The sequence below is a fragment of the Phodopus roborovskii genome, unplaced genomic scaffold (genome assembly GCF_943737965.1).
Source record: "Phodopus roborovskii unplaced genomic scaffold, PHOROB, whole genome shotgun sequence".
In the NCBI taxonomy this organism is placed as follows: Eukaryota; Metazoa; Chordata; class Mammalia; order Rodentia; family Cricetidae; genus Phodopus; species Phodopus roborovskii.
The window spans coordinates 31,612,751-31,632,597 of record NW_026126470.1 but is presented as its reverse complement, the minus strand read 5'-3'; the positions used below and the strand labels follow the sequence as shown (position 1 = coordinate 31,632,597).

The following is a 19,847-nucleotide window of genomic DNA, read 5'->3' as shown; positions in this document are numbered from 1 at the left end:
GCTCCGCTCCGCTCGCCGGACGCCAGGCCCCCGCCGCCTCACGCCCCCGACACGCAGGACGCGAAGAGGCGAGGCCCGCCTCCCCGAGCCTGGGGCGCCACGCCCGCGTCCTGCCACGCCGGGCGCGCGCTCCCGCTCCGCCCCCGCCTCCGCCGAGGGACTACTTCGCTCCCCCTGCCGGTCTCGTCCCGCGCTACTTCCTGCGGCGGACGCGTCGGCGCGCGGCGCGCACGGCATGGCGGCGTCGGCGGCGGCGCGCGCCTGAGGAGCCGGGGGGTACGGGCTAGGCCGGTCCGGTGCGGTCCGGTGCGGTGCGGTCCGGTGCGGTGAGCAGGTCAGGCCTCGGCGCGGCCTACACGCTCCGCCCGCCCCGAGCCCCGCGCCCCGCGCCCAGCCATGGCGGAGCCTTCGCCAGCCCGGCGTCCGGTGCCTCTCATCGAGTCGGGTAAGCCGCGGCCGCGCGTCCGTGCCCCGCTCCCCTCCCCTCCCCTGCCCGCCCCTGCCCTGCCCGGCGCCGCGCGGCCGCCGCTCACCGCCCCTGCCTGTCCTGTCCTCCGCAGAGCTGTACTTCCTCATCGCCCGCTACCTCTCGGCTGGCCCGTGTCGCCGAGCGGCGCAGGTGAGCGCGGGCACCCCGGAGGGACGGAGGGGGGACGGAGGGGGGACGGAGGGAGGGAGGGAGGGCGGGCACGGCGGCGGCCGCCGGGGCTGACCGAGCGTCTCCGCCGCAGGTGCTGGTGCAGGAGCTGGAGCAGTACCAGGTGGGTCATCGTCCGTCCCCGGCCCCGGCCCCGCGTCCCCCTCCGGCCCCGGCCCCGCGTCCCTGTCCCCCTCCGGCCCCGTCCCCCTCCGGCCCCGGCCCCGCGTCCCTGTCCCCCTCCGGCCCCGGCCCCGAGTCCCCGCGTCCCCCTCCGGCCCCGGCCCCGAGTCCCTGTCCCCCCGGCCCCGGCCCCGGCCCCGCGTCCCCCTCCGGCCCCGGCCCCGAGTCCCCGCGTCCCCCTCCGGCCCTGTCCCCGCGTCCCTGTCCCCCTCCGTCCCCGGCCCCGAGTCCCTGTCCCCCCGGCCTTGTCCCCGGCCCCGCGTCCCTCTCCGTCCCCGTCCATGTCCGTCCCTGTCCCCGCGTCCCCGGCCCCGAGTCCCCGCGTCCCCCTTCGGCCCTGTCCCCGCGTCCCCGCGTCCCCCTCCGTCCCCGGCCCTGTCCCCCCCCGGCCCCGTCCCTGTCTCCCCGGCCCCGTCCCTGTCCCCCTCCGTCCCCGCGTCCCTGTCCCCCCGGCCCCGGCCCCGCGTCCCCGGCGGTCACTCGGGCGCCTTTCGTGTCTCCTTCCAGCTGTTGCCGAAGAGGTTGGATTGGGAGGGCAACGAGCACGACAGGAGCTACGAGGAATTGGTGAGCACGGCCCTCGGGTCCGCGTCCTCCGCCCGCGCGCCGCCCGCCCGCCGGGTCTCTGCCCCCGTGCGGCCGCCGCGGGGCCGCTCTCAGGGTTCACGGTGACCCGGGGCGGGCGGGCCTGACCACCCCCTACACCCACCCCTCCCCCGCCGGGCCCGAGGGCTCGCGATGGCGGCTGGGGGCAGATTGGGCAGAAAACGGTTCTGGGGGTGGTGCGGGCTACGGGCAGGGGCGCCCCTGGCTCGCGGCCCGGCTGGGTCTCCAGGTGCCACCGCCAGCCACTCAGAGGGGCCCTCTCTCGCCCTCCTTTCCGACTTGTAACCCGAGCTCTCATTGGCCTGCCCTCCCCTGCCCCGCCCAGGGCTTGAGACCACTTGTTCCCTAGGAATAGCCGGCAGGGAAGATGGACAGCCCCCCCTGCAGTGTCCCCCCCTCCCCCACCCGCAGCGGTGGGGTGACCTGGGTACCTTCTCCCAGCCTTAGGAAGTTGGCTCACACTTCATGTTGTGTATGTAGTGGTGTAGGCTTTAAGTGGACATTTCATCTGGCCATCTGCTTTTGTGATCCTGGCTGGCCTGGAACTCATTCCTAAGACCAAGGGTGGCCTTGAACTCACATCTGCCTGCTTCCTCCTCTAAGAGCTAGGACGAAAGACCTTCATGCCTGGCTTTCTAAGTTTTCTTCAGTGCTAACGTGTGTGTGTTCCTTTTATTTCCTTTTATTTTATTCTCTCTACACTTCCTTAGATATTCTGTGCTGTGTAATTGAGTTTTATCCAGTCAACGAAAGTTTTGAGGGTTTTATCGTTCACAGAACGGAAACTTGCCAAAAAAAAAAGTTTTTTTGGCAATTTTAAGTTTAGACGAAAACTTTGCCTTAACGTTCGTTTGTTAGCCTACATCGAGCACTTTGTATACGCTGGGAACGTTGTATTTTGGCCGCATAGGGCCCTTTGGCCTTTGCTTGCAGAAGACTGCCAGCACACGGGCTTCCCCACGTGCCCGGCCTATGAGCAGTCCTGTTCCTAGAGTAGTTACTAAGTCAGTTGTGAGTGTCAGCAGTTAAGTACACACTCAGCATCGATGGCCCAAGTGCTCAGGAGGTTTCTGTTCTCTGTTGAGCCAGGTGTGAGCCATGACATTGGGAGCCTGTGAATTAAACAGGGCTGCTGGATTGTTTAATTGGTCTTTTGAGGATTATTTTTAAAAAGCAGATGCTTTAGGTCGGTGAGATGGCTTTTCAGTTTAAAGTACTTCCTGCTAACCCTAATAACATGAGTTTAATCCTGGGGACCCTTGTGGATCAGGGAGGGAACCTACTTCCCCAAGTGGGTCTCTGCCTCCCACTTTCAAGCATGTGTGTGCACACATGTACACATGCCCAGTACACTAAAAAAATGCTTAGTGAATATTTTCAAGAGCTTTTTCTAAACTAGTGGACCAACTGTGTTTTTCTAGTTTGATATTTTAAGCCTTGTGTTTAAGGTGTGTTCATGCTGGGGTGTGAATCCAGGGCCTGCCTCTCCTGGAGGATTCTGATTTACTGCTCCAGCCAGGCACAGCTGGAGCCACACCCCTTTCCTAGATATCTCCAGGTGCCCTGGACAGAGTGGGAAGGAGGGGGACAGGGGGAGGAATGAGTGTCTGTCTGCTTCTGTGTGTCAATGTCTGCCTGTTTCTCTGTGTAGACCCATCTGTCCTGGAACTTACTCCATAGACCAGGCTGGCCTTGAATTCACAGACATCCATGTGCCCTGACTCCTGAGCTCTAAAGACGTACACCATGTTTAGGGGACATTTAAGGAGGTTGTGTTTTAAGTTTTACTCCTGTTACTAAAGCAGCCTTCGGAGGGCAGGAAAAACCAATCTGGAGTTATTGTTGACACTGGTTCTACACTGCACTTCTACTGGTGAGAAATTGAGAAACAAACAGGGCTTGCCTTACTGCGGTAGCCACAGTTATCAAGTTCAGAGAAGACTTTCCTTTTTGTCTTTTGCTGGTAAGAATTGCTTAAAAGCCACGTCAGGTACTGGCAGGTACATTTTCTGTGGCTGAATAGCTGGTGTGTGTCACCGGTGGCTCACCATCTGCTGGCTACTGTTTGGGTGTTCTTTCCCTCATCACCTTACAGCCCTGGTGGTTGGGAACGGGCTGTGGGATTTGAGAGGAATTCACAGAAGCGCTTTTCCTCAGTGAGCCTTCACTGGCCCTAGAACATTGTTGTTACTGTTTTATGGAGGGTACATGTATAGTAGTAGCTTATAGACTTCAGATACTCTCCTTTTTTCTTTAGCATTTAGGTTTGTGCCATTTCAGGTATACACAAAACTGGAATTATCCCCTATACATTAACAGATTGCAACTTACCAGTTTGCTATATTTATGTTAGTTTCTGCTTGAGACATTGCATTTTTATTACTATCAGTGAAAATTTTCAACAGATAGAGGGTGCTGACCCACTCACCAGCTACCTGTTACCTATGATTAGTTAGAATGTTGTCATTCGTTCTCACCCTATTGAACTACCTGTTAGCCAGTGATTAATTGTGCTGCTGTGTCCTCTGACCACATTGAGTTGCCTTTGAAGCAAGTTCGTTCTGTAACTGCTGGAGTTGTGTGTGTGATAGTCACTGGAGTGCCCTGGCAGGTGTGATGGCAGAGGTCAGCTGTGAGAGCTGGTTCTCCTTCTAGGGTCTGGGAGGTCTGCTCCGGTAATTTATTTTATGAATTACATGTATTTGGTGTGTGTGTGGGGAAGGCATATGAGTGGGTGAGTTGAATTGAGAGCACAATTTGTGGCACTGTTGCTCTATCTTGTGAGTGAGTGTTAGGCCTATACTCAGCTTGTTAGGCTAGGCAGCAGGCACCTTTATTCACCGAAGCTTTATTTTTTGTTTATTTATTTATTTAGGTCAGGCACACCTGGAATATTTTCCAGCAAATTCTACACATTTCTACATTACTAAATTATATTGTATTACTACTGTTTTTTTTTTTGGTGTATTTGTTTTTCTCTTTACGACAGGGTTTCTCTGTGTAGTTGTAGTCCTTGCTGTTGTGGAACTCACTCTGGAGACCAGTCTGAGCTCAAATTCACAGATCAACCTGCCTCTGCTTCCCAAGTGCTGGGATTAAAGGCATTGGGCACCACTGCCTCCCTCCCTCCCTCCCTCCCTCCCTCCCTCCCTCCCTCCCTCCCTCCCTTCCTTTCTTTCTTCCTAAGTTTTGTTTCATGTGCATTGGTGTTTTACCATGAGTGTCGTGTCCCCTGGAACTGGAGTTAAAGACAGTGTGAGCTACCTGATTGGGCTCTTCCAGAGGACCCTGGTTCAATTCCCAGCATCCACATGGCTGCTCACAAACTAACTTCAAGATCTGACATCCTGACATAGTCATACAGGCAAATAAATGCCATTGTACTTTAAAAACAACCTCTCCCCAGATAAAACAAACCCTTTTACATTTATTTGTCTTGAGACAAAGTCTTGCTAAATAGAACAGACAGGAACTCGCCATACTACCTCAAGCCTCAGTGCTGGGATTCAAAGGTGTGTGCCACCATACCTGGCTGGTACTTACTCAGTTTTATGTGTATGGGTGTTTTGTCTGTACTGCAGGTGGCTTGGTGCCCACAGAGTTCAGAAAACTGTCAAATGCCTTGGGACTGTAGTTAAGGATTGTGAGCCACCATGTGGGTATAGGGCTTTGAACCTGGGACCTCTAGAAGAGCATTCAGTGTTCTTGACTGCTAAGTTAGATGCTTGGAAAAGTGGTAGCTGGTTGTCAAGAAGTTGGGTGAGGTCGAGTTGACAAGGCCGAACTGAAGCCCAGTGTGTTCAGGACACAGGACACTGCTGTAGATGGGAGGTTGTTGGTTGTCGTGCAGAGTTGGGTCCTTTCTGAGACATGGGATTTGTGTGCATCTCATATTCTCTGGGCTTGTCAGATGTATAGGTCTGTTGTAGGTCAGTCGGGCTGGCGTGGCCTTTTGGGGCAGGTTTGTTTTGAAGCTTCTTCATGTGTCCAGTGAGCTGGCGTCACCTCTGCACTTTTTGTTGTATGTCCCAAATCATTTGAGAAATGGTCCATTGTGCTCAGGACAAGGACAGCAGCTCAAAGGGCTGTCCCTCCCTCTTGCGTCCCTCTTTGGTCAGTGCATAGACACTATCTTAGGAACGCTTCCACTTTTCCAACTCCAAATGTTGAATGTCCCTTGCAAGGTCCCTATAGAGGTTTGTGTGTGTGGTTTTTCAAGACAGGGTTTCTCTGTGTAGCTGTTCTGGAGCTCCCTCTGTAGATCATCTTGGTCTTGAACTCACAGAGGTCCACCTGCCTCTGCCTCCTGGGTGCTGAGATGAAAAGGCGTGTGTCACTCCTGCCTGAATGCTTATAGAGTTCTTTGCCAGTGGCTGTCATAGGTGAAGCGTGATAACTCGTGATTGCGCTTGGTCATTGTGTACTCAATATGGCCAGCCTTTCTCTGTGCTTTTCATCTTCAAGGCTGAAGGTGAAGGCTCTTGCTTCCTTTTCAGAACAGGGTAACATTTTTATTAGTATGTTTATTTTGTGTGTATGCTTGGTTTGCCTGAATGTTTGCATGAGCACATGTGATATCTTTGCAAGTCAGAAGGATGTGTCAGACTCCTGGGAAATGAGGTCATTGTGAGCTAGGAACCAAATCAGGTCCTCAGCGAGACAGTGAGCGAGGGCTCCTGCTGCTGTGACCCGTCTCCAACCACGTGCGAGAGTTCTTCACCCCTGCTGCCTACTACACCTGCAGTCCTAGCAGCTCAGAGACTGGACCAGACCCAAGTGTGCTGTTGATGTTAGGGACTGTCTTCTCTGCCTTTCAGCTCATTTTTAACTGAAGGTGATTGCTGGGTGAACTTGGCTTTTATCTAACCCCAGTTCTGTATTATAAGAGAAATATAAAATAGCAAGTAATAAATCATTAACAAAAAAAGATAACACAGGTGTCTTTAATCCAAGCTAACATAGCCAGGCATCGTAGCACACACTTTTTTTTTTCTCAAGACAGGGTTTCTCTATAGCGCTGGCTGCCCTGGAACTCAATTTGCAGACCAGGCTGGCCTCTAATTCAGAGATCCACCTGGTGGCACAGACTTTAATCCTAGCACTTACTTACGCAGAGGCAGGCAGATTTCTTGTTGGGAGAGCAGCCTGAACTATATAGCCAGACCATCTCAAAACACACACACACCCCAACAACAAAGCACAAACAACCTAGACAGACTCCAGTAAAATTCTTTCAGAAAAGATTTTCAGTAGTCAACAAGAAACTTGCAGTCGTGCAGTGAGACTTGCATAACTGCATCAGAGGTTGTAGGCTTGGTTTGCTTCCTTCAGGCAGCTGTTGTTTTACAGCTGTGGAGCAGGAAGCCCTGGGTGACCAAGTTCTGTCATTAGTACCGTGACAGTGCAGTGATGCAAGTTTTGATTTTGACACAGGGCTATGTCATGTATGGAAGCCTAGGCTGCCTCCACTCGAGACCCTCATGCTCAGCTGTCTGAGCTGGGATTGCAGGCACCTGCCTCTACACATGGTCCTGTGCTTTCTTATATGCCCCTAAGAAGCTGGCTCAATTAAGGACCTGAAGAGAGTATATACATACAGCACACCAAACACTCTAAAAGCCAAATACATGTCTGAGAGGGTTTCATGCTAGACTGTGTAACAGTAGCACTGGTTTTTCAATGTGGAAATCTCATTCTGTACTGGAGTACCATCTTAGTAAATGTGAGTATGTCACATAGGATTGTAACGAGGTACTTCTGTAATCTTTTAGACAGGGTTTCTCCGTGTAGCCCTGGCTGTCCTGGAACTCCGCTCTGTAGACCAGTAGACCAGTAGCCTCCCTAGTGCTGGGATCAAAGATGTGTGCCACCACTATGGCCTGGCTCTTAGGTGTTCTTAATTGTTAAGTTTTTGTGTTTTAAAATAGTCTTACATGGAGCCTAGGATGGGTTTGAACTCCCAGCAAAGTATGTACTTCAGCCTGTAATTTTTCTTAATACTGAGGTATTCAATCCTGTGTAATAAAGGAATGAGCTATATTAGTCTTTAGTTATTTAAATACTGACATTCAGGCACAAAGTGCTAATCATAATATAAAAAAATCAAAGATTACTTTAGATCTGATTTGGTTTTTTGAGACAGGGTTTCTCTGTAGCTTTGGAGGCTCAGTAGACCAGGCTGTCCTCCAACTCACAGAGATCCACCGATCGATCTGATTTGGTTTTTTGAGACAGGGTTTCTCTGTAGCTTTGGAGGCTCAGTAGACCAGGCTGTCCTCCAACTCACAGAGATCCACCGATCCACCTGTCTCTGCCTCCTGAGTGCTGGGATTAAAGGTGTGCCCCTGGCTTAGATTGTTTTTTTAAAAGTTTTCTGTTGGATACCTGCCATGTGGGAGGGAAGATGAGTTGAGAAGTTTGAAAGATTTTCTATAGCCTCTTCTATCACTCTGCATAAATAAAACTCCTCTGTTGGAATCAGGCTGTTTTACATTTGGATTAAGAGCAGAAGCCCCTTGTTAACCAGTAAGTAGTTCCTGTGAGTGTAGATCTATACTCTGACATGTCAGTTTCTCTGGAGGAGTGTGTGTATCTCAGAGTTTGGACATGTTTCTGTCTGTCACAGTGCTGGTGCCTGCCCGCCTGCCCGCCCTCGGGTTCATCCTGCCTAGTGGGATTTGTCATTTCAGAAGTGATGGTGCATTGCGATTCAGATAGCCAAGGAGGATGAAGTTGAATGTGGTGGCTCACCTATGATTCTGGCACCCTGGAGGCTAAGAGTCGCTGCAAACTCAAGGCCAGCCAGATCTGCCTAACAAATTCCAGGTCAGCCAGGGGAGGATACAGAATGAAACTGTCTTAAAAAAAAGAAGCTCTAGGCAGGCAGCATTCAGTTTTATTCCAGAAGCATTCATGTCATTTAACAGTGCATCTTCATGAGTTAAAATTACAGTTCTCTTTGTGTTTGCTCCTGTGGCTTCTTTTTATTGAGGTGTAATTAACATTTTGTCACTACATTGGAAACAGTGAAGAGTTCCCTTGGTACCCTTCATCATTTTCTGATATGCTCTGAGTGCAGTAGGTGGTTTCTGCCTTCTTAAGCACAATTGTCTTCTATCTTACCAGTGAGTTATTTGAGTTTCTTTGTTCTTCCATACTTGAATGCATGTATACAATGTCCCAGCTTCCTAGATTATCTTCTCTGGCATCTTCTCTTATCACCATCCCTTTCCTTCTTTTTAATGATCTACTGAATCTAGTTAGTGCTGTCCATGTGTGCAGAAGTGTGGGGCCATCTTTTAAAATAGTCAATTCTAACCCTGGTTGGCCTGGAACTTGATATGTAGACCAAGTTGACCTTGAAATTGAGTTCTGCCTGTCTCTGACTTCCAAGTGCTAGGATTATAGGTGTGAGCTACTGTGCTTGCCCTAATGATTTCTTTTTATTCTACTTAGTATACTGGTATTGTATAGCATATTTACTTAATGATGAGTTAGTGGAAATTGGTTTTTACCTTAATTTAAAAGATGCTGTTAACACTCGTTCATATAGGGCCTAGAGAGATGACTCGGTGGCTAAGAGGGCTTGATGATTTTGCAGAGGATTGGGGTTTGGTTCCTGATACTCATGTGGTGACTCATAATCATCCTTAACTCCAATTCTAGGGATATCTAACTCCTTCTTTTGACACACATAGTACTCAGAAGTACAGGCAGAACAGTTACACAGATAGCTTAACATTAAAAAACATTAATGTGCCTACTTGTATGAGTATGTGTTTTAAATACGGTTGCTTAGGAATGGAGTGTTTTCAGTAACTAGTCCCTTAATATACCCATCAGATGTTTCTCCATGTTCTCTTTTTCTCAGTTTTTGCTTTTGCCTCTGCTTTTTGAGATGGAGTGTCATATATATATAGCTCTAGGTAGTCTTGAACTTCTGTTTCTGCTTCCCAAGTGCTGGGCTTGCCAGTGTCTGGCAGTCTTTAGTACTAGCCTTGGCTCCTTGTGGTTTGAGTTGCCTCACTGCCTTGCTCTCTGGGTGTCTTCTGCCCGTTTGCCACCTGGATCCCATTCTTTGATGTCTGCCCAAGTCACTGGGTCAGAATTGGATCCCGGCAGCTGAGTGCTGGGCAGAGTTTGAGTGTTGTGTTGTGTGAGTACCACCGAGAACTCTGGGCCTTTCTCACCTGCTCCAGAGGCAGGCGCCTCATCAGACGGCTGCTTTGCCTGTTGAGGAAACAGTTGTTTGAAGAAGACCTGTTTTCTCTTTGGCTTGTTGTTCTGGTGCCATTAGAATTCTCTGACCCTGAGATCATATAACAATTTCTTTTTATGTTTCTATATATAATTGAAACTTACTCAGTGACACTCTGTTGTACATGATGATTATATCTGCTGTTTACATTTTGTTCTAGTAGTTGTTTAGTTTTCATTTATACATGACAGTGTTGATGCCCAGCAGGCTCACGTGCAGTCCCTGTATGTAAGCACAACAGAAGTATACATTAAAAGTTGATTGTGCCTGCTTTGTCAGAAATGCGTGCTTTAGACACGTCAGTCTCTCTCCCTGTGCAGTTCATCCTGTGACGTGTCTGTTCTCTGGTGCCATCTTGGTTATACATTACACCTCTGTAACAGGTCTTGAGCTAGAGTATTGTTTGCTCCTTTTCAAAGTTGGTTTAACATTTTCTCTGTCATTTGCATATGAATTTTAGAATAAAATTGTCAAGTCCTGTAAAGAAAAGTGGAATTTGAGTCTATAGACAGTTTACTGTTTTAAGATGTCTTTAGTTTTTCTTAATATGTTTTGCAGTTTTCAGTGTGATTTTCATATAGCAATCAAATTCAAAAAAATGATTGAGTGCTCCTGTATGCTATGTTGCTACTAAAACTTAACTCTCCAACCAGGTCTTGTCCAATAAGCATGTGGCTCCTGACCACCTGTTACAAATCTGCCAGCGCATCGGCCCGATGCTGGACAAAGAAATCCCACCCAGTATTTCAAGAGTCACTTCTTTGCTTGGTGCAGGAAGGCAGTCTTTGCTACGTACAGCAAAAGGTACCTTAATTTGAAGAAGTGTTCTGCTTTGTACTAATAGCTTATGTTATAATTGTGAAGTTGTGTAAGCATTGTGGAAGGTAACAATGTAACTAATGCCATGGACTATAAATTCTCTGCAATTAGTGTAGCTCTTTAAATTTTATCGTGTGTTTAATGGGTCCTTCTGCATTTCAGAATTGATAAAGACGTAGATGTTAAGCTAAAAAGCTTGAATTTAAGATGTGTTTGAGGTTTTATCAATGTGAGTTAACTTTTCCATTTTGTAGCTCACTCATAACTTCAATGGATGTAATTGTATATGTCTAATAAACTCTTTAAATACTAGAATTATTACTTTTGATATTTAGACTCTGAAAGTCCTTTGTTATAAGGAGACGTGATTAAAAAAATAATATGGTAGCAGCTTGAAAAACATGCACCAAAAAATGTAAATTTGCATGGTTCCTTTATTTTTTTACTAACTTTTTTTTTTCTAAGTCATATGCTAGCAAAATGTTTGGAATTGCTATACTTTTTCTGTTAGCTTCGTATAACTGAGTTAGACTGAGTACCTGTGTGTGATATGCTCTATGTGTACATGTGGCTATAAACTGCTAATGGGCAAGTGTGTTGGTTCTGATCTTAGCAGACTTCAATTCCATCATGATTATTTTGTTATGAGCTGTTGCTGATGTAATGCTACCTCTTAGATGCTCCACTAGTACAAAGCGTGACTGAGAAAGAACACCCTGCTTCTTGGTTTCATGCCAGACCTGCTTGCCAGCCTTAGTTGTTTCTTAGTGTCCTATAACCTTGCTGCACTGTGGCTCTAATCAGGAAACTCCCATCCTCCTTTTTGGTATCCCTGCTCACTTTGTAATTATTTTCATCGTTAGTTGTGTTTTCAGTAGTTGCTTGGGTAGCATTTTCTTTCTTGTGTCAAGCTCAAGCTTAGTGTTGTTTGTGATGAGGCTTGTGTGAGAACTGGCAGACATACAGATTTCAGAGAGGGCACTATTTCTGCTCGTGTTTGTGCTAGCGCCAGAGGATGCCGTGCCTGTGAGTGTGGGCACCCGAGGCTCAGTGAGGTGACTCAGTATGATGCCCTCCTTTGTCTGCGGTTGTGAAGTACCTTATTCTAGCTCAGCAGCGGAGCACTGTCCTCCCTTAGTGTATCTCCTCTAGACCTGGGCGGGATGTGGCTTTAGAAGGCTCACTCACTCTCAACACACCGTGTAAGTGCTCTTCTCCGGAGAGCTGCCTTCCATCCTAAAGCGGGAAGCTATTTAACTTGAACTCACCAATTCTTCCTGCTGAGCTCAAGGCAATAGTACTGGCCAAACGAATTTTAGATGGAATGAGTCAAGTCAAAGAGTTTTAAATACATTGATAAGTTCAAAATATCTTCTTAAAATTCTCCACTTTTGAAAACTGGAATCGGTTGTGATAAGACTGCTCATTTTTAATGTTGTATGGTATTTTGCATTGAAAAATAAACAGTTAACTCAGTATTACAGTCCCTCTTACTAATCATTTGCAGTGGATCTCTTTAAAGGTCCCGAGGCCGTAGAGCCTCGGTGATCTCATGTGTACGCAGTGGGAACACACACCTACCTCACAGGGTTGTTGTGAGGGCTCCATGGGCTGTTGTATGTGGGAAGCACTGGTGGACTGAAGAGTGCTGTGCTGTTAGTGTCACTGCTGCTGTACCCAGATGTCTCCACAAAGAGTATAATAAACCTCCCAGGCTTGATGTTACACTATATTAGTTGGTAAAACTTTTAATAAACCTTTTATTGCAATGTACGTAAGTATTGTATAAGATCTTTCTTTGGGTTAACTTTCAAGGTTTTATGTGTATCTAAACTTCATTTTAAAGACTGCAGGCAAACAGTGTGGAAGGGCTCTGCCTTTGCTGCTCTTCATAGAGGAAGACCTCCTGAAATGCCCGTGAACTATGGCTCCCCACCAAGTCTTGGTGAGTGCGGTTGGCCTGTGAGGCCACAAAATTGTTTGATTTCGTGAAGACTTTATGAATGCTGTGGAAGTGCTGGTAGAGTGTCACAGTAGTATTAAGAACCAAATTTCAAATTTCTTGTTGGCTGAAAGTAATAAAAAATAACTGAAAATAATCATAGTGCTTATGCTATAGTACAGTAGAGTAAGGACAAAGCCCGAGTCCTTTGGGTTTCTCAGACTCTAGGTATTGTTTTGGGATCTTTTTTTAGTTTTTACATATTGGCTCCCCCTTAACCATTTCCATTGTTTTTATTTCCTAGTGGAGATACATCGAGGAAAACAGCTCACAGGGTGTTCCACTTTTAGCACAGCGTTCCCAGGAACCATGTACCAGCATATAAAGATGCACAGGAGGATTCTCGGACATCTGTCTGCTGTGTACTGTGTAGCATTTGATAGGACAGGACATAGGATCTTTACAGTGAGTTAACGTCTTAAACTCAGTTTGCTTCCACGTGCAGGGCTGTGTATTCGGGAGAGTCCTAGCATACCTTAATGAGCATGAAGGTCTGGTGTAGGCAGGGTCTAAGAGTTTGTAGTTTCAATACATACTTCAAATGATTGTGATTGAGCAACACAGTCAATTCTGAACTGTTTGAGAGTGGCAGCTCCAAAACACTGAGGAATTTTGTATAATGTGAGTTTGAGGCCTGCTGGGTCTACAGGAGACCCTGCTTCAAAATAACTGCAGAGCCATCTTTCTAGCTCTTCAGTGATGTATTCTTAGTTATGTATTTTCTTTTATTTGAAAACAAAAAGTTTCTCTTTTAGCCCATTTGGAACTTAAGGAATTAGATAACATTGAGATAAATCATTATCAGTAAAAAATTCCCTGTCACTACCCAGCAAATCCCAGATTAGTAATGATGATGCATGCTTATGTGGATTAATCACTGGTTCACGGTAAAACAACCTTTCTCTGTTCAAGGGGTTATTTGAAGATTGCTTAGAGTGATTGCTCCAATGGTTTTAGGAGAATAGTTTTTTAAGCAGATTGAAAAAATAATCAGCTGTGTTGAATGATGGATGGTGTCTGGTTTGGGGCTTGTAATTAGAGACTCTTGTTTGCTATTTGAGGAGAGGATGCCTCCCCCACTGTGTGTAGTGTGGCTCTGGGGATCTAGGTCTATCCCAATACTGAGTTTTGTAGCTTGGTGTACTACTAACTTGCTCCTGTAGCTGGCATTGAGGAGCAGGAATTTAGGGTTGGACCCACACTACAGTCTTGCGAGAGAACTTTGTGAAAACAGTCTGGGTGAATCTGACTCCTTTCTGTGTCCTGGGGATAGTAGTAGTCACTACAGCCTTTGTCTGAAAGGGAGGTCAGTGATGCTGTGCTAACATCTGTCTTGGGGTGCTGCTTTCTCTTAGGGGTCAGATGATTGTCTGGTAAAGATTTGGTCCACACACAATGGCCGCTTGCTGTCTACATTAAGAGGCCACTCTGCAGAAATTTCAGACATGGCGGTCAACTACGAGAACACACTGATAGCCGCTGGCAGCTGTGATAAAATCATCAGGGTGTGGTGCTTGAGGACCTGTGCCCCAGTGGCTGTGCTACAAGGACACACGGGGTCCATTACATCCCTGCAGGTAACCGCGTCTTGAAAAACCAAGACCCCCAAAACAACCGAGAACCCTTTATAATTAAATAGTAAATTGATGTGATTATACATCTAAAAACTTGAATATTTTGTTTCTTTTTTAAAATTAGTTTTTATTTTTTGTGTGTGGGTGTGTTTGACTCATTACTGTGTGCACCATTGTGTGTGCAGTGCCCTTGGAGGCCAGAAGAGGGCACTTGTGAGCTGCTGTGTGCCTGTTGAGCATTGAATCCTTGAGAGCTCTTTCAGCTGAGTCATCTCTAGCTCAGGTGATAAAGTATTTCTGCAGATTATGAAGAACACACAACTTCCAGAGTGATTTACTGACTGCTTTCAAGTTCTGCCTCCCACCACCACCTGGCCCACACATGTCTTTCTTATCAGATGTTATAGGAGCGCTTGGTGGTTTCCTTAGTTCTGTTTATTTTCTAAAATCTCTGAAGTCACTGATGAATTTGAAATGTATACTTGTGTTGTTGTCTCAATCATGACCCTCCTCCCATACCACCCATCGTTTCCCACCACGTGTAAAACGTCTCATACTAGCTGGATGGTGGCACACGCCTTTGATGCCAGCGCTTGGGAGGCAGAGGCAGGTGGATCTCTGAGTTGTCTGAGTTGGAGGCCAGCCTGGTCTACAGAGTGAATTCCAGGATAGGACTCCCCCTCCCCACCACCCTCAAAAGGGGATATCTAATTTTGTTTTTGTTTTTGTTTTTTTTCCCATATTTTATTGTGCCCATGTACTTGTTAACACTGAATAGTGTTAGTTACTGAGGCTCAGGTTTGGCATACTTTAGTTTCCTAAAACTGGACCTTGACTGTCAAAATTACTCTGGTTCATGTTTGCTTGTTGTGAAAATTGGTCAAGATCATGTATGAGATAGCATGTACTCTTAGCTTGAGTTTGTGTTGTACTTTGTTAACACGTCAGGTGATGTGAAGTTGGAAACTGCTAAGCTGTAACTAAGGAGTCTAGATGGATTCATGTGTGTCGTTGACTTTCAGTTTAGCCCAATGGCCAAAGGACCTCAGAGATACATGGTCTCCACTGGTGCTGATGGGACTGTCTGCTTTTGGCAGTGGGATTTGGAGTCCTTGAAATTCAGGTGAGTGACTTACGAGGTAGTTTCTCTGATGTGTTGGTGATGGGCTAGAAGGACCTAATTTTTCTTTCTCCTGAACTTATTAATCTGTTACTTCTCATGCCTTACGTCAACCTCAGTCTAACAGCAAAGCGTAAAGGTTCTCTTTCTCTGCTCACGTTTGTAAGCAGAGTCAAAGAGCAGATATTAATTTAGAAAAGATGGAAATGGAGAGGCAGGTGTGTAGTTCAAGATCTAGACAGCAGCACTGTTGGAGAACAGTGGCTGCAAAGCTGCTTGTGACGACCGAGAACTTGGTGTTCTAGTGAGCTTGAGGAATGGAAATGCTCTTTTCCACGTAAAAGCTGTTACTCAGTTTGTGGAGAACTTGTAAAAACAATTGTATTAAGCTACTTTAATCCCAGCATCAGGAGGCAGAGGCAGGCTGATCTCTGTGACCTCGAAGCCAGCCTGGTCTACAGATAAGAGTTTTAGGACAGTCAGGAAACCGAGAAACCCTTACCTTTTTTCTTTTTGAGATGGTCTCATTTCAAAGGTCTGGCTGGCCTGAAACTTTCTGTGTAGATCAGGCTTGTCTCCAATTCACAGGGAACTACTTGCTACTTCTTCTAATGCTGAGATTAAATGTTGGCGACATTAAGGCAGAAAACTTAACCAGTACGTCTTGAATGAAATTGGGAGACTTGTTATTGTTGCCATGTTGCTGTACCTGGATTTATAATGTACCCCAGCCCAAACTTAAGTATTTTTGGTGAAAATTAAAGGTTCATATTGAAGTATATTTTATTGTACATGAGCTAAAGCCTCTAAAAGCCTTTCATTGAAGTCACGTCAACATAGAAGCATGTTGACACGGAACTTGGGTTTGTCTCATTTATGTGGTGTTTGTAAACAAACCCACGCTTTGTGTAGGCAAGCAGTCTCCAGTGGAGCTGTGTCCCAGCACAAGGAGCTCTGCCAGTAATGCGAAAGTGCTACACTTAAAGCAGTGCTCACCTTTGTGAGTGAGTAAACCTTGGCAGTGTGACCTGTGGTACAGGCCACACACTCAGTAGTCATAGATAACACTCCAGCGCGCGCTCTCTCTCTCTCTCTCTCTCTCTCTCTCTCTCTCTCTCTCTCTCTCTCTCTCTGTATATATGTCTGTATATTCTAAAGCTTATCCTCTTCTTTTAAAGTCCACGCCCCCTGAAGTTCACAGAAAAGCCAAGACCTGGTGTGCAGATGCTGTGCTCTTCATTTAGTGTTGGTAAGATAACACTTGATGCTTGCTGTTCCTGAATTTAAATTAGCATTTATCAGATCACTTGGTTAGTGATCATTAAAGTTACCCATGACTTCTGTTCTTTGTATTAGTTATAATTTGTGATGATCATTGATTATTTCTGGAGTTTACTCTGATTTTTTTAATTACTGTCTATTATAACACCTGAGAACATGGGTATAGGCTTGTCCGAGGAGAGTGACAGAGATCCGCCATCTGGCTGTCTTCCCGTCTGTGGTGTCTGACACTACCCTTCTCTGATACATAAAGAGACTCACAGCAGCTCTGGTGTCACGGCCATGTGTAGGGTGTGATTGTCTGATGCCCTGCCTGAAGACAGGCTTTTGTTTAGAACCTTGTTGAAGTTATTCCCCTTCTTTTCTTGTACAGCAGACTTTGATGGCAAAATCTGTAGACTAGGCCCATTGCGTTCCTCAAGAAGTGACACTGTTCCCAGTGAGCTCTGTACGTTAGTCATCGCTCAGGAGACAGCCTGTTCGGGACTGCTGCACTTAGTGAAGCTGAGTGAGATAAGGGGGTGCTCCCAGTGCGGTGAGCTTTTCCACAAGCATATGCGTATGAGCTGGAGGATGGATGTGTAGTGATAACCCTAAATATGGAGTAGAGAGCTATACGTTTAGAAGTATGCTTTGTTGGTGTTTCTGTTATAAGCTACACATTTACACTCTTTACATTTTTATTTCAGGTGGTATGTTTTTAGCTACAGGAAGTACAGATCATGTGATCAGAATGTATTTTCTGGGGTTTGAAGCGCCTGAGAAAATTGCCGAACTTGAGAGCCATACCGTAAGCATCCCTTTTTTAAAAGCTGTAAATGTATTAATTTGTTTTACTAATTTAACTGAGGTTTTTTTTTTTTTTTAAATAACTTTTCCCCCCAATTACTTTGGGCTTCTTGAGACAGGCTCTGGTCTCCCTTTGTTATAGTTAATGCCTTGGCCTACTCAGGGTTATTATTATAGATGTATATACATGTGGGTTTGTTGGGGTAGGGTGTATATCTTCTTCAGAAGCAGGGGCATTGGCTGCCCTGCAGCTGGAGCTGCAGGCCGTTGTGAACCTGCTCCACATGGGTTAATTGCTGTGAACTGTACTCAGGTCCTCTCCAAGAGCAGTGCCTGCTCTAACTGATGAGCTGCCATCCAGACCTATCCTACTTACTTGTAGAGACAGGGTGAATTAGATTCTCTGTTGTTGGTCTTATCTATCTACCTCTCTATCTGTATTCTGTGACAGTTTTGTACATATTTTGATAATATTCACCCTTACCACACCTCCTCCAACTCTTCCCTACTCACACAGCCAATTTGTTTGCCCAAATATTCTTGGAAGTATGGCCTTCTACTGAAGCAGGGTCAGCTTTACCAGGGGATACACTCTCAGAGAAAACTGACCTTTTTGTCCTGTCAACTAACAGCTGCTCATAGCTTCACGTAGCTCTACACAATACTGAGATTTGGTCTGGTTTGGACTTGAACAGTTCTTGTGATACTGTTGTACCTGTTTTGTGTTCATGTGTGCAGCTGCCCAGCTGTGCCCAGTAATTTTATACATGACTAGTGCCCTTGGAGGACTGACGGTGTCAGATTTCCTGGAATTGGAAATAACTCACATGGTTCTGAGACCCTGTGTATATATCCTGGGAATCAAGCACTAGTCCTCGAGAAAATTAGCTTCTGCTGTTAACCACTGAGCCTTCTCTAGTCCACCATACGGTAAAGTTTTATGGAAAACAGTCCATATTCAGAGCTTGTTTAATGGATAGGTTTAGGTTGTGCTAAAAGAGAACATGTTTCATTTTGTACATAAATAAGTCAAGTCCTGCATCCTTTGGCTTCGAGAGACTTCTGGTCACTTTCAGTGCTAGTCAAGGTGTAATTTTCAGCACAGCTGTAGCCGTATGTCAGTCTTTCTCTGTGAGCATGGCTCTCTTTAGTGAACCTCTAAAGACACATGATGTCATGACTGACCAAGTCAGTTCCTTGCTATTAAACTAATGTATTCATTTTTTTTAGAGAAAGGGACTCTACTACGTATCCCTGGCTGTTCTGGAGCTTGTTATGTAGATATGTTCACAGAGTTCTATGTAAACTCCTAAGTGCTGAGGTTAAAGGCATGTGCCCCCAGTGTATTTCTTCCACACAGATCTGTTAAGTGAATTGATAGTTACTATATAGTAGTTTTCATATATGCTTTTTCCTCTTTAGGACAAAGTTGATAGCATCCAGTTCTGTAACAATGGCGACCGGTAAGTGTGTGCTTGCATTTGTGTGTTTTCAGGCAAGAACACTGCACTGCCTATTTGCTCCAGCTACCAGATAGTTTCTGCTTCACGCTATTGTCTGCAGTTAAATTCTGATCTGTGGGGTACACTTGGACATGCTGCCTTGTGGGCTTGTTGATGGTGGTCTGTCATCCCACACTGTTTGTGGCGTGCATTGCAGTGCTTTAGTAGATGGGGTGGTGGGACAGAGCACGGTGTGTTTGCTGCTTTTGTCTCCTGGGGTGACTACTAACTAACTAGTGGGTGAGTCCTGAAAAAAATTAATTTCAACAAGTACATTAAGGAACATCTTAAAGCTCTCATGAGCAAGTATTTGATAACCTACATTACAATTGCCTTCTAGCCTGTTGGATGTGGCTGGTTCCTTCCCCAAAGTGCAGTTTTGTTTTTTTAAAGATTTATTTATTATGTATAGACAGTGTTCTGCCTGCATATGTTCCTGCAGGCCAGAAGAGGGCACCAGATCTCATTATAGATGGTTGTGAGCCACCATGTGGCTGCTGGGTATTGAACTCAGGACCTCTGGAAGAGCCTCTGGTCAAGAGCAGGACCTCTGGCTGCGCCACTGCTCTTGACCTCTGAGCCATCTGTCCAGCCCCATCTGTAGCCCTGGCTGTCTTGGAATTCCGTGGATCAGGTTGGCCTGGAAAGCACAGAGATCCACCTGCCTTTACCTCCCTCTTGTGGGATTAAAGGTGTGTATCATCTCACCTGGCCCCAAAGTACAGTTGTGAATTTCAAATTGTTTTATAGCTTATATTTCATAGTTTGTTGTGACATGCTTGCTTTTCTGCTGGTGCTAGTCTTCCCGCATCACCTTTTTTCTTTCATCCCCTTAGGTACACTCCTCCCCTTGTATTTTATTGTCTTCCCAAAACAACACAGTGTATTTGTGAGGCAGCTGAGTCTGTAATGTGCTCTGCTTTGAGGAGCAGGCAAACCATAGTAAATGCGAGTTTTCCCCACCCAGCTTTGCATTGACTAGTCTGACCTGGAGTGGTACCTGCAACCGGCTGTGCTGAAGATCTGCCTGTAAATTTGTGTTTCACTTCATGTTAGTCTTGCTGGCTAGCTTGTGAG

The 19,847-nt window shown here is 46.4% G+C and overlaps 1 protein-coding gene across 2 annotated transcripts in view; it reads left to right on the top strand.

Annotated features, from left to right (window-relative positions):
* Positions 1–331: 331 nt before the first annotated feature.
* The window catches only part of Brwd1 (bromodomain and WD repeat domain containing 1), a 61,821-nt gene continuing 42,305 nt past the window's right edge, over positions 332–19,847 (top strand). For both annotated transcript variants that reach the window (XM_051191947.1, XM_051191946.1), the window contains exons 1-12: positions 332–445; positions 561–619; positions 732–761; positions 1,328–1,387; positions 10,337–10,487; positions 12,349–12,447; positions 12,749–12,909; positions 13,860–14,081; positions 15,101–15,201; positions 16,377–16,447; positions 17,169–17,269; positions 18,691–18,731. In XM_051191947.1, coding sequence (XP_051047904.1) covers positions 397–445; positions 561–619; positions 732–761; positions 1,328–1,387; positions 10,337–10,487; positions 12,349–12,447; positions 12,749–12,909; positions 13,860–14,081; positions 15,101–15,201; positions 16,377–16,447; positions 17,169–17,269; positions 18,691–18,731 — 1,145 coding nt within the window. In that variant the 5' untranslated portion in view covers positions 332–396. The remainder of the gene's footprint in view (positions 446–560; positions 620–731; positions 762–1,327; positions 1,388–10,336; positions 10,488–12,348; positions 12,448–12,748; positions 12,910–13,859; positions 14,082–15,100; positions 15,202–16,376; positions 16,448–17,168; positions 17,270–18,690; positions 18,732–19,847) is intronic.